The sequence below is a fragment of the Macrotis lagotis genome, chromosome X (genome assembly GCF_037893015.1).
Source record: "Macrotis lagotis isolate mMagLag1 chromosome X, bilby.v1.9.chrom.fasta, whole genome shotgun sequence".
Taxonomy (NCBI): domain Eukaryota; kingdom Metazoa; phylum Chordata; class Mammalia; order Peramelemorphia; family Peramelidae; genus Macrotis; species Macrotis lagotis.
The window spans coordinates 278,742,165-278,756,651 of record NC_133666.1 but is presented as its reverse complement, the minus strand read 5'-3'; the positions used below and the strand labels follow the sequence as shown (position 1 = coordinate 278,756,651).

The following is a 14,487-nucleotide window of genomic DNA, read 5'->3' as shown; positions in this document are numbered from 1 at the left end:
GAACAAACCATTCTCTTTTTTATAAAGGCAACCTCTGTCTGATCTCAACTCTATGGCTTCTAGTTATGAATGAGTAGATCATCATCAGCATTTATTATTTCATTTAAATATTCTAGTTAATATTTTGTTTCATTCAATTAACTTGATATCACTTTGTCTATAATGAAGCATCTCTTTGAAAGCCTTTTGATATAACTGAAATCCAAGTTAAGGACTTTCTTATCCAGGGACATCATTTATATTTTCTTTGAGTCAAGGCCATTGTATTTAAATGTGAATTCAGCTTGGAAAGGAAGGTATTTATTGGATTTCCTTTTGACTTATGAACTAGTCCGCATATTATTCTTATTTACATGTTCTAGTGGATTTAAATTGGTTAGATGATTTAATAGCATTCTCCAAATGGAGAAACTTAAACAAATCTCTACTATGCCTTTTAGATTACCCTGATAGGAGAAGGGGTCTTATTTTTTTTTCTTAGTTTATCTTTTATGCATAATAATATTTTAAGTAGTTTACAGTGATACCATTTCATTTGCTCTTCCTTTAAATCTCATGAAACAGGGAGCACAGGATTAAAGATCAGTGAGTTTATAGGGCTTGCTCATGTCCACACAGCCAGTCAAGCTAGGGCACAAAGGAAAGTCTTCTGTTTTCACTTCCAGTGGGCTTCCCTTGCACCATACTTTTTCCTTACTATTTAATGTGAAATCCAAATGTCTTTTTAATGTACCTTTTCTTTCATTCTTTGAAAAAGACCAAAGAAGTATCATAATAAAAACTGTTATAAAAATCTGCCCTAGAGGATAATATTGTTAGACGTCCTCCAATTTAGTAATTACAAAGAAAACTATCAAAATATCACTTCAGTAGTGTGAAACATGAAAACGATAGAAAAAAATTCCTGGCTAATCTATAAAGTTTAGTTACTGCTTATCTATTATTCAGCTACACTGCAAATAGTTAAGTAATCAGGCATTTTGAAACAGTCTGTCAATGGAAATAGTACAAGAGAAATGAAAAGGCCTCCTTATAAAATAGTAGATTTAGAACTGGGAGGATCTTAGAATTTATTGAGTTCAGCCTTATGGGTTAAGAACTGAAGACACTTCAGAAGGTATCTATTCCAATCCCTGCACCGCCCCCCCCCCCCATTTTATAGATGAGACAACTGATGTCAAGAGAAATTAAGTGACTTGTCTAAGGTCACACAGCTATTATGCAAGAGGGCTGGAATTTGAATCTAGGTCCTCAGAATGGGATGTTTACTAAATGTTCCAGTTGCTTCATCTGTAGAATGACATTTCTCAAGTAGATTACCCTTTTAGGAAAGTTGAATTCACTTACTATCATTATTCCCCCTCCTTTCCCCCTCACTTACCACTAGGTAAACTTGTTCTTCTTTAGAGGAATAGCCACACATGTGTTTGTTATTAAGGAAGGCGATAATTAAAAATGTATGTTCTGAACTGACTGTATTCTTCTGCACATTCTTAATTTAATTTGTGTTTTTTTCTTTTTAAAATCACATTTGCTGACTTGGTGCTGAAGCTGGCGCTCATGGCCCTGGCCAACAGAACAGTCCAGATTCAGGAGCAATTGCAACACTTTGGCTCCCTGGGCTGGTGGACACCATATGTTTTAGGGAGGTGCCGGAGTGAATGAAATCCTTCCTACTCTTTTTAAACCTCCTTTCCTCATCTAGCCAGATCTTAGAGTGGCATAAATTTGGCTTTGTGAAAGCTATATCCTGGCCAAACTGAAAATGCCTTGGTGTATTGTATACAGGCTTGTGATTTAGAGAATAAGATTTGCTTAACAGCTAGATGGCCCTGTTTATGTTTGATTATAAGAGGGAATAGTCAGAGAGAGAGAGTGGGAGAGAGTTAGAGGAAAATGTGTAAGTTATTGCTGAAGTGACTCATAAATATTATCAACTTTGAAATTTTCTCTTTTTTTAGATTGTTAAGGAACTGGATTTTTTATCATGAGTATCTCAGTCTCCTTTCCTTTATAAAAATTATATTCATTATTTCATTTTGTTGATGATAATTTTTTTAACTTCTTAGTCATTTCCAAATATTTCCTATTTCTATCCATTCCCTATTGCTATCCCATGTAGCAAAGAAAAATGCAGTTAAACAAAACTAACCAACTATCATTCACATGTGGTAGCACAAGTGGCATTTCAGTACCCTACCCCTCTATTTATAGGAGAAATTTGCAATCCTCATCTTTTCTCCTTAATGATCTATTATCATTTGTGAAATTTTACCTTGTCTTATTTTAACCCCCCCCCATTGATTGTCAGAGGAAATAAATGAGCTTTGAAAGTATTGATTATATTTTCTATAATATGGGCTTTTAACCATAGATCATATTTCTAATAAAAATTTTTTATGTTGTTTTTCTGTAGGTCTTACTGGCATACTTGGTTTGGGCATTGTAGCTCCCAATTTAGCCTTCTCTCAAATGGTGACAACTTTTGGATTAGCTGGCATTGTGGGCTACCACACAGTTTGGGGTGTCACTCCTGCCCTCCACTCGCCTCTGATGTCTGTAACTAATGCTATCTCAGGTATGGATCTTTTAGTCTGAGTTTTCCTCTAGGTCGGGTTGCTTGTTATTTGTTATTTGTACTTTAAGCAGTAGCATATGTAAAGCTTATGTGGTTTCATTAAAAAAACCTATTTCAGGAGATCCTGGTATCTTGGGTATTGTGTGTTTTGTTCCACATAGAAATAGGTTTGGTAATTGGTACCAAATTAGGATTTGGTAATGTGAACTATTTTAAAGGCTTTGTTTTGATTGTTGTGGTAAATTTTGGCAATACGATGTGCTTCTCTCAAGCTACTTGGCAGAACTTGAAAATATTTAGGTACCTCTTGATGCATAATTCAGTTAGCATTAATAAGTACCTACTTTATGTCAGACACTATTTTAGTTGCTGGAGATAATATGATAGAAATAAAATTATACCTGCTCTCAAGGAGTTTCCATTTTCTTTGGGGAGGGGGCTGAATGTGTTGATTTACATAAAACTACATTATATTAAAATAGTATCAAGTATGAAAATCAAATTGAATAGTTAATTTAAAGTAGGTGAAAATATTCAGTTACCTTGAAAAGGGACCTGGCATGGGTCAATAGGGACCTTCTCTTGGTATCCCCTAAGGCCAAGAATAGCTTTAGTATTATAAAATATTTGAGGTGATTGGATCATATTGAGATATAATGAGATGAAAGATCCTTGTTGATTGGAATCTTTTGTGTCTTAGTCCCATAGAGGAAACTGCATGGAGTGGCTGATGACTGAATTCCAGTTATTCTAGAGTGGGAAGAGTTCTCACAGTCCATCTGGTCCAAGAATTGGGGCATGAATCTCTTCTATGACAAGAGATCTAAGTTTAGGTTCTTTCTCTGCCCCTTGATAGTTTTAGGACCTTGGGCAAATCACTTCTCTTTTCTTAGCTTTAGTTTCCTTATCTGTGAAATGGGTATGATAATAATTGTACCATCTACCTCACAGGGTTGAATTGAAGAAAATAGTTGTAAGTTTTAAAATATTACTATGTAAATAGTTGTTTATAACTACAAAGGGACTCAATACTACCTTACATATAGTAAGAATGTTTTGTCCTTCATCTCGATGAAGACCATGACATCAGGGAGGTGATGCCTTGACAAGCATGTGAATTGGATTTGGGTGAGGGGAAGTTGTGCTAAGTCACCAGCCTTACTTTCTTCTCTGGAGTCATCTGGGTCCTGTAGCTAGATCTGAATCAGCACAAGAGATGGCTCTGGATGTGAGGCAATCAGGGATAAGAGACTTGCCCAAGGTCACACAGCCAGTTAAGTGTTTGAGGTCAAATTTGAACTCAGGTACTCTTGACTTCAGAGCTGGTACTCTCCTCATTGTACCATCTAGCTTCCTTCTTTTATTTAGTAGGTACTCAGAGGATGGATACCTCCTTAATGGAAAGTAGTTGGAAAACAGCTTTTTTGGTGCTTCTATATATATGCTTTATTACAAAAAGAAATTTTAAACATCTAGCCTATCTTATAAAAAACTCTTACAAGTGTGAATTTGGTGATTCCTTGTGCCATTTTTCATAATTTGTTAAGTTTCATAGGAATATTAATCACAACATTAAAAACCTAATAATTTTTTTATTTTCGTATATCCAATTACTTTTTCCTGCCCACGAAAAATCTTGATCATGAGGTTTATTTCTATTAATCTTGTAAATACAGGTGTCATTTAGAAGCTATTTTATTTCATTCTTTAATAGTCACACAAATCATAAAGTCCCTAGATGAAATCAGTATTCTGCCTTAAATAGCAACAACTAGGTGGCACTTTGGATAGAACGTGGCCTGGAATCAGGAAGACGAGTTCAGATATGATTTCAAATACTAACTGCTTGACCCTGGGCAAATCACCTGAACTCTGTCTACCTCAGTTTTCTCAACTCTAAATTGGATATAATAATATCACATATTTCCTAGAATTGCTGTGAAGATAGAATAGCATTTGTTAAGTATGTAGTGCAGGGTCTGGCATATTCACTCCTTCCTTTCTTCTTCTGAGGGATCTTCGAGTTCTTTTAATACAATCTCTAGTCATTCAATCAATCAACAAGCTTTTTATTAAAGCTGTTCAAAGTGCAAGTTCATTATATGGGTGAAGAAACTTTGGTTCAGATCAAAGTTTTGACTTTTTCAAATTTATAGAGCTAGTAAAAGGAGAAATTGGACCTTCAAATTCAACAAATATTAATGAGACTGTAGGAGTCACTCTAGCTACTCTAAACTTGAGCCCAGATGTTGACTCCCAGATCAGGACTTTTTCCTACATTACCATTCCAAACCTGGGAAAATGTCGCTTAACCAGACAACCTTAAATTATTACTTATATGATTTTTATGAAATAGTAATTAGTTTTGTTAATTAAAAAACTGGAGCATTTCTATATTTAACTACATCTGATTGTGGTTGAAGTGAGATGGAAGCATTATTTTGACTTGACATCTTTATCTGTCACTTACTTTATTCTTCCTTTTTAGGTTTGACTGCAGTTGGGGGATTGGCATTAATGGGAGGACACATCTATCCTTCCAATACACCTCAGGGTCTTGCTGCACTTGCTGCTTTCATATCCTCTGTCAACATTGCAGGTACCTGTATTCTCCTATTGATGAAACTGTACCTGTGAAACTCCATCTTCCTTTTCATCTTTTGTTATAGCTAGAAAATAATTAAAATGTATTGCTAATACTTTTTTAATTGAAGACTGAAGAACTAATATAAATCAACACCAAGAGATTATTTGTGTCAGCTGTGCAAGAATTTAATTGGTAATTAAGAAATCTTTGTTTCAAGTCATGAAACTTCTTTGAAAGGAATGACATACTCATCTATTTTTTTAAAACTATAGTTCTTAGAAGTTCTGTGATTTAAAAAAGAGTTTCTTGCCATAGATAAACTGGAAAACTATTTTAGACATAGTTCTGACTTAAACTGACTCAGATATATTATTATAGCATTTATAGAAATTTTTCTGAAACTACTCTTATCACCCTATTAATATCAATGAGTGCTCCTGAAAAATAAAAAATCTAGCATGACTTGGTGTCCCCTCCCCTTTTTTGATAGCTGAAGAACTTTAATATACTGTGATGCTATTGGGAAAAGTGCTAAGTTTTGTGTCACAGGTTTGTTATTCAATTGTTTTTCAGTCATGTCCAACTCTTGGTGACCTCCTTTGGGGGTTTTCTTGGAAAATATACTGGAGTAGTTTGCCATTTCCTTTCCAGCTCATTTTACAGATGAGAAAACTGAGGCAAAAATAGTTAAGTAACTTGCCCTGGGTCACACAGCTATTAAATGTCTGAGAATGAATTTGAACTCATGCTTTCTGGTGTCCAAATGCTGGTCCTGCCATTTTACTACTTCTTCAGATTTGACCAAGTTTTGAAGCTCTCTGGACCTTAGTTCAATGAGAGGATTGCATCAGATGACATAAAGCTCCTTCTAACTTTAGATTTATGATGTTATGAACTCTTGACATAGTGTTCTTTTGATTGTTTTTATCAGAATTAATTGCAATATTGTTTAATAAGCAGAACAGCAAGTTAGAAATAGACTCATGACCTTTGAGCTTTTGTATTCTTATTCTATTTGAAATGCTATTTTTAGTCATGTGGAAATAATTGGTTCTATACTTTGATAACATTTTTTTCTAATTGAACTTGCTTGCTATAGAATTTACTTCCTTATGTTTTATAGTTACAAAACAAATTTAAAATGATCCATAGGTTATAAAAGTTCCCTTTAACTAGGAATGCCATAGCACCTATTTAATTAACTATCTTCTTCAATGAAAAAATTTCTTTAATTTTCATATTTTATTTACTTTGATCAGGTGGTTTCTTGGTGACCCAAAGGATGTTGGATATGTTCAAACGTCCAACAGATCCCCCTGAATTCAATTACTTGTATCTGCTCCCAGGGGGTACCTTTGTTGGGGGTTATTTAGCTTCACTGTATGGTGGCTACAACATTGAACAGGTAAGAGACTGATTCATTGTTTTCTAGCAGTTTGTGTGTGTGTGTGTGTGTGTGTGTGTGTGTGTGTGTGTGTGTACACACACAGGTATTTTGGAATGGAGCTAAGGGTCATAGAACTGTTTTTGACCTTGCCATTAATTAGTTACATAATGGGGTAAACTCTTATCTTTCTGGGTCTAAGTTTCCCCATTTGTAAATGGAGCATGATGTTTTTGTTGTTGCTTAGTATTTTCAGTTGTGTCTGATTCTATGTTCTTTCCCACCCCCTTTTAAAATTTTTTGGCAGAGTTAGTAGAGTGGTTTTCCATTTCCTTCTTAGCTCATTTTACAGATGAGCAAACTGAGGCAAGCAGGGTTAAATGACTTGACCAGGGTCATAAAACTAGTAAGTGTCTGAGATCAGATTTGAACTGACTCTAGACCTGGTACTCTATCTACTGTGCTGCTTAGCTGCCTTTCTATCATAAAAGTATCATTTTGCCAGTCTAGCTTGCCTGCTTTTCAGGATTATTTGGAGAGAAGAGAAAAATGGATGAATTTTTAAAAATGAGAGTTCTTTACAAGTGTGTTTTTTATTTTTTAAATGCTGGACATTTGAGTTTGAATGGCTTTTTCTGTTCCCTACCAAGCTTTGGCCATTTCTCTTTAACATCTTAGCCATTCAGTTCGATGATCATTTATTATGTGCCTATTATATCCATGATATTGTCCCTGCTGCTCTTATTGCTACAAATAGTTATCATCATCATCATCATCATAGCTAGCATTTATAAAGACAAATTTTATTTCACTTTACCCTCACAATTACCCTGGAAAGTAGGTACTGTTATTATTTTAATCTTGCAGATGAGGAAACTGAATCTCAGAGAAGTTATATGACTTGTTCAGGGACACACATCTAGTAAGTATCTGAGGTCAAATTTGAACTGTACCACCCAGATTATGTTAGAGTACTGATGTCCATGTTAAAGTATGTAGGTTCTTTTTTAAAGTAATGGTCTCATTAAAAAAAAACAACAACAAAGTGGATCCAAAGTTAGGCACATCTTGAATAGATTTAAATAAAATCCTTAAATCCAGTCTTTATCTTTCATCTAACCTTCACATCCCATATAATATATATATATATATATATATATATATATATATATATATATAAAAACCTATTTATGTCCATATTGTTTCCCCTAAAGAATATTAGATTTTTAGTATTAGATTTTTGATATTATATTTATTTGACATGCCAGATTTTGGGGGACATAGTGATTGGTTTTACAAATTTTTTTCTCTTTAAAAAAATTCTTTTCTAATGGGATATCTCTCTGAGAGGGGAGAAGGGAAGAAATTCAACGTGAAATAAAGGCAAAGTGAAAACAAAAGATAGGAGTGAAAAATAAAAAAAATTAATATAATCTTGATGGTGGAGACTGTTTCTGAATTCTTTATAGATAGATTTTAATGTATGTAAATGGTCAAATCAGGACTTGAACTGAGCTTAAGCTCAAAATTGAAATCTATCAATACTTAAAAAATATTTTTGCACTTAAAGGGAAAGAAGATCTTGGTAAAAAAAATGACTTTGATCTTCATAATCCTCTTCTAGGATAGAAAGGTGAAGAAAGTGATTCACTTGTTGAAATGAGAAAATATGCCATAATATATGGAAAGCAATTATCCATTATAAAGATTTATTTAATGACTGTTGACTATAGAGATCTATATTTGGACTTGATAATCTGTATGAAACTATTAACCTTTGGAAATCAACTTAGGGCATAGTCATGGTAGTATTTTATTTAATGTGGCACTATGTGAATATTTATTTAAGCTTCCTAGGATTGATAAGACCTTTTAATGTGGATTTAGAGTCTGTTGGAGAAGCTGTGTTGTCTTAAAAAGTTCACATTTTGAGTATTATTTTAAATGTTAATATTCTCAGTTTCATTGGTGTAAATTTCTTTCTTTCTTTTTTCTTTTCTTTTCTTTCCTTCCTTCCTTCCTTCCTTCCTTCCTTCCTTCCTTCCTTCCTTCCTTCCTTCCTTCCTTCCTTCCTTCCTTCCTTCCTTCCTTCCTTCCTTCCTTCCTTCCTTTTCAAGGCAGTGGGATTAAGTGGCTTGCCCAAGGCCACAGAGCTAGGTAATTATTAAGGGTCTGAGGTCTGATTTGAACTCAGGTACTCCTGACTCCAGGCCCAATGCTGTATCCACTGCGCCACCTAGCTTCCCTGGTGTAAATTTCAATATCATAAAAAATGTTTGAATATGAAAGGAAGTTTAGAACATAGGCTTTGGTGTAGAGCACCTGGGTCTGAATTTAGACCCTGCCACTCACTACTTGTATGAGTTTTAGGTAAGTCACTTAAAAGCTATGAGATTACTTCTGTATCTTTAAAATGATTTGTTTGGACTGGATCAGAGGTGTCAAACATATGTTGCTGAACCAGATTAAAATGTAATTTGGAAAAATAAATATATATAAAATAAAATATTGATAAGGGTTAATCTATGCTTCTTTATGTCATTATGTAGTCCTCTGGGATGATTACATATGGTTTAGTGGACCTCTTCTCTATGTGAGTTTGGACAAGAAGACATAAAGGTTCATTCCAGAGCTAGATAATAATATTTTGACTCTTTTTCTGTCTATATCAATGAGCTTTTTCAACTAAATATCTGAATTTATTTTAATTACTAAGCTTTCTTTATATTATGGTCTTTTTTGACATTTAATTTGTTTTTTGCCTTTTCTCATTTACATGCAAATAAAACATTTTAACATTCTTTAAAAAAAAATTTGAGTTCTAAATTCTCTCCCTCCAGCCCCTCCCCAAATCGCTAAGAAGGCAAGTAACTTTTATATAGGTTATATATGTGCAGTCTTGCAAAACATTTCCATGTTGGCTTTGTTGCTAAAGAAAATGCAGATCCCCCCAAAAGCAGTCCAAGAATAATAAAGTAAAAAAATGTCTGCTCAATATCTCTTCAGACTCCATCAGTTCATTCTTTGCAGGTAAATAGCATTTTTCATCATAAATACTTCAGAATTGTATTGGACCAAGGACAATCAGTTGAGAGTAGCTAAGTCAATTATAGTTGATCATATTTATAGTATGCTATACTATATGCACAATGATCTCCTGATTCTGTTGCTTTTGCTTTCCATTAATTCATGTGAGTCATTCCATTTTTTCTGAGAACTTCCTACTTAGCATTTCTTATAGCACAATAGTATTCCATTACAATCACATACCACATACCACATTCTCCAAATGATGAATGTCCCCTCAATTTTCTGTCCTTTGCTACCACTAAATGATCTACTGTAAATATTTTTATACATATATTTTTCATTTTTGTTTATCTCCTTGGTATTCAGACTTAGTTATGTTATTGTTGGATGAAAGAGTATATTCAGTTTTCTAGCTTTAGAGGTATAGTTCATAGTTCAAATTGTTCTCCCAAATGGTTGGATCAATTTGCAACTCCAAGAGTACATTAGTGTCCCAATTTTCCTGCATTCTCTCCAACATTTATCATTTTCCTTTTCTATCATATTATCTAATCTGATAGTGTGAGGTGGTACTTCAGAGTTATTTTAATTTGCATTCCTCTAATCAATACTGATTTAGAACATTTTGTCATTTGACCAGATTGCTTTGATTTCTTCATCTCAAAACTGTTCATTTCCTTTGACCATTTATTAATTGGAGAATGATTCATTCTTATTTAAAAAAAACTTTATTTAAGGTAATGAGATTAAGTAACTTGCCCAAGGCCACACAGCTAGGTAATTATTAAGTGTCTGAGGCCTGATTTGAACTCAGGTACTCCTGACTCCAGGGCCAGTGCTCTAATCCCCTTCACTGCCTAGCTGCCCGAATGATTCATTCTTTTAAATTTAATTCAGTTCTCTATATATCTGGGAAATGAGGCCTTTTTCAGAGAAACTTGCTGACTTCACTCCTAGTTTTCTGCTTACCTTAGAATTTTACCTGCATTTTGTTTGTGCAAGTCCTCCTTAATTTGATTACATATTGTAATGCTCTCTATCTCTTTTTTTTGGTCATAAATCTTCCCTTTTCCACAGATCTGACACCTAGGTAAATATTCCATATCATTTTCTTTTAAAAATATTCTATTACTTTTATTTTTAAATTAACTTTTTTTTAATTTGTCCCTGCCACTACTATCATCTCCCTTCCCAAATAATTCAAAGATAAAACCTGGAAAATAAATTTTCTTTTAATTTTCTACATTAGTCATGACTGAAAACATGTCTCCTTCTTCATGCTACATTCTTCATCTTTGTATCAGGAGGTGAATGATGTATTTCATTTTCATTCTTTTGGACTTGTAGCTCATCACTGCATTGATAAAGAGTTTCAAAGTCTTTCAAAGGACAGCTAGATGGTGAAGTAGAGAGAACACTGGCCATGGAGTTTGAATCTGGCCTCAGACACTTACCACTTACTTATGTGATATCGGGCAAGTCATTTAACCCTGTTTGCTTTCATCCAGGGACATCTTTAGTCATCCTGATTCATATCTGCCACTGGACCCAGATAGTTCTGGAGAAGAAAGAGAGACTACTAGTGACTTAGCACAGCACCCCTCACTCAAATCTAATTCATAGCTTCATATGTTAATTCATATGATGTCATAGTCTTTTAAAATGAAGCACAAACATTATTATTAAAGTCTTTCAAAGTTATTTTCAAAGTTATATATGATTATATAAATTCATTTCCTAGTTCTACTCTCTTCATGCTGTATCAGTTTATAAAGACTTTGCCAATTGCCTCTGAAATGATCCATTTCATTTCTTCTGGTACTAATATTTGGTTACTTTGTGACAATATTCTGTCGTATTCATAGAACAGAATTTGTTTAGATATTCCTAATTGGAGAACTTTTCTCTTAGTTTTCCAGTTTTAACTGCCATCAGAAGAGCTGCTGTAAATATTTTTACACCTAGAGATTCTTATCTTTTTCACTTTATAAGTGTCCATTTTAAGAATAGCACTGTATTATTTTTTTGTTTTTTTGTTTTTGCAAGGCAATGAGATTAGGTAACTTGCCCAAGGTCATATAGCTAGGTAATTATTAAGTATCTGAGGTCAGATTTGAACTCAGGTCCTCCTGATTCCCAGGCTGGTCTCTATCCACTGTGCCACCTAGCTGCCCCCCTGCCATGTCATATATATATATTTTTTTTTTTAATCTTTTTTTTTGTATGTACTGAATATCTTGCAAAAACCTGGCTATTATATTTCTTTCCAAGGGCAATAGTGAACTATTTTACTTTTTTCTAGATTATCTGATTATTATAAATTTTTTGTATTAGTTCTGGCATTTGCCCTTCTGTCCCTCTCTCCGACTACTACACCACCTACTTGGGGAGATCTGAGCTGATGTTTTTAGTTGCTCTTCAGACAATATAGATTATTTTCATCTTTGGGTGTAGCATAGCACTCAAATTTTTGTTCTCCTGTGGTTAGTAAAAATGCCTAGTAAAATAAATTTTCTTTTAAAGTACATTTTTGGGGCAGCTAGGTGACGCAGTGAATAGATTGCTGGCCTTGGAATCAGGAGTACCTGGGTTCAAATCTGACCTCAGACACTTAATAATAACCTAGCCGTGTGGCCTTGGGCAAGCCACGTAGCCCCATTGCCTTGGAAAAAAAAATCTAAAATACATTTTTAAGTAAACTAAAATTTAGTTATTTAAATTTTGCCCAAGTTTACACAAGTGGCAAGTGTCTTAACTCCAAGCCTAGAGCTCTATCCACTGCGCCACCTAGCTGCCCTTTGAAAAATTTTAAAACTCTTATCAGTAGGGACGGCTAGGTGGCGCAGTGGATAGAGCACCAGCCCTGGAGTCAGGAGTACCTGAGTTCAAATCTAGCCTCAGACACTTAATAATTACCTAGCTGTGTGGCCTTGGGCAAGCCACTTAACCCCATTGCCTTGCAAAAACCTTAAAAAAAGACAGCCATAAAAAAACCTCTTATCAGTGCAATGATGAACTACAAGTCCAATTCAAATTAAATTAAACACTCTGTAGGATTTATATACCATTCCTTAATAGCCATAAAGTGGCACAATGGACAAAGTGCTGTTTCTGGAGTCAGGAAGACCTGAATTCGAATTTGATCTTAGATACTTACTAGTTGCATGACCGAAAGCAAGGTTCTTAATCTGTTTGCCTCAATTTCCTCAACAGTAAAAGGGGGGAAATCATAATGATACTTACTAACTAGGGTTGTTGTAAAGAGAAAATGAGATGTTTTTGAAATGCTTAACAAGGTACGTGACAGGCACTTAACAAATGTTTATTTCCTCTCTTCCTTCCTCTTTCCCCCCCTTTATTTTTTCTTCCCTCTTCTCTTTATTTTCCCCTATTGTAATAACAAATCATGAAAAAATTCCTTGGAATATTTTCCCAATTTTGGTTAAGATTAAAATAAGACCTTGGAGACTTTTCAAGAGCAACTTTCTCTTTTCTAATAAATGGAAAGTTCTGATAATCTTTTTTCTTTCTCTTTTTTAAAAGATGATGTATCTGGGTTCAGGTCTGTGTTGTGTTGGAGCCCTGGCTGGTCTTTCCACTCAAGGAACTGCTCGTCTTGGAAATGCCTTGGGCATGATTGGTGTTGCTGGAGGTTTGGCAGCTACTCTGGGAAGTCTTAATCCAAACCCAGAATTGTTAGCTCAGATGTCTGGGGCAATGACTCTCGGTGGCACCATTGGTAAGCAGTGGGATGTAAAAACTGAACAGATCACCTCTTTTAAAATGAGAGCCACTAATGAGCTTTTTTTTGTGTTTTTTTGGGGGTACATATAATATTACACTTACACTTAGGTGGAGAGACACTAGATGTGAGCTTTGTGCTTTTAGCTTGTTATGGGATTTCTTCATAGGTCTGTGAACCTGGAGATTTTGGATTTTGCCTTTGCTAGGGTGTCTATAATTGCCAGCGTCCCAAAGTTCCATGATTAGTGAGTACTCCTAGACTTCTTGCCATCTTGCCCCATGCTACTGTTTGACCACTCCAGGAGAACATCTAAAATTATTGGTCTAGAAAGTTCCCAGGGCAAATGGGCTTCTGCGGTCTTCCCCAGGGTCTATAAAAATTAGGCAAGTACTGTATCTGTCAAGAAAAATATAGGTTCCTGCTTTACTTTGTCTGATCAGAAAATAGAGTACCATAATACTTGGTAATTATATCAAGTTTAAATCTTATTCTGCTGTAGAAATGCAGCCAGGAAGAAAATCAGCCTCTAGCTATAAGCTGGCAGTGATTTTAAAGTGCTATTTTAATGTATGTGTTCCTGTATAATTATTTTTAAAAACAAGTTTAGATATTAATATATTTATCCAACCACAGAACTTAAGTTTTTTTTGGCAAGAAACATGTTGTTTTATTTATATCATTGCATTTACTACTTGCTTGGTATTATATGTTGATTTTTGTCATAGGAAGGCTTTTTTTTTGGCCCTTGTGTGTGGGATATACATACTCTCTTGAAGGAAAACTCAAGGAATAGTGCTTGAACAGATTATCACATGGCACAGGTTTACAATTGGTCCTGTGGAAGTTTGATGATCATGAGTTCCAATAGTATTATTACTGCATAAACTGTACTCCATAATAGATATTCTGTCCTTCTGCTTTGCCTATTTTTAAATCTGCATTTCTTTCCAGAACACCTAGGTTGCTCTCCTACTAGTCCTAATCTGGAGCTGAGTTCCTTGTAGACTCTATCTCTCTGCTCTGTGAGTGGGTGATTGTAGGGCTAAACAAGGTTTTAGATGGAAGTACAGAATCAGAAGTGCAGAGAGGGAGATGCTGATATTCTTGATTAAGTCAGGGGAAAGGTAGGAATTGAAGGGAAAAGATATGCACATGCAAAGCAA

General features: G+C 34.6%; 1 protein-coding gene across 1 annotated transcript in view; it reads left to right on the top strand.

Annotated features, from left to right (window-relative positions):
• The window catches only part of NNT (nicotinamide nucleotide transhydrogenase), a 112,943-nt gene that overhangs the window by 39,336 nt on the left and 59,120 nt on the right, over positions 1-14,487 (top strand). Inside the window, exons 11-14 of the mRNA XM_074199998.1 lie at positions 2,417-2,578; positions 5,067-5,177; positions 6,425-6,570; positions 13,123-13,318. Of these exons, the coding sequence (XP_074056099.1) occupies positions 2,417-2,578; positions 5,067-5,177; positions 6,425-6,570; positions 13,123-13,318 (615 nt within the window). The remainder of the gene's footprint in view (positions 1-2,416; positions 2,579-5,066; positions 5,178-6,424; positions 6,571-13,122; positions 13,319-14,487) is intronic.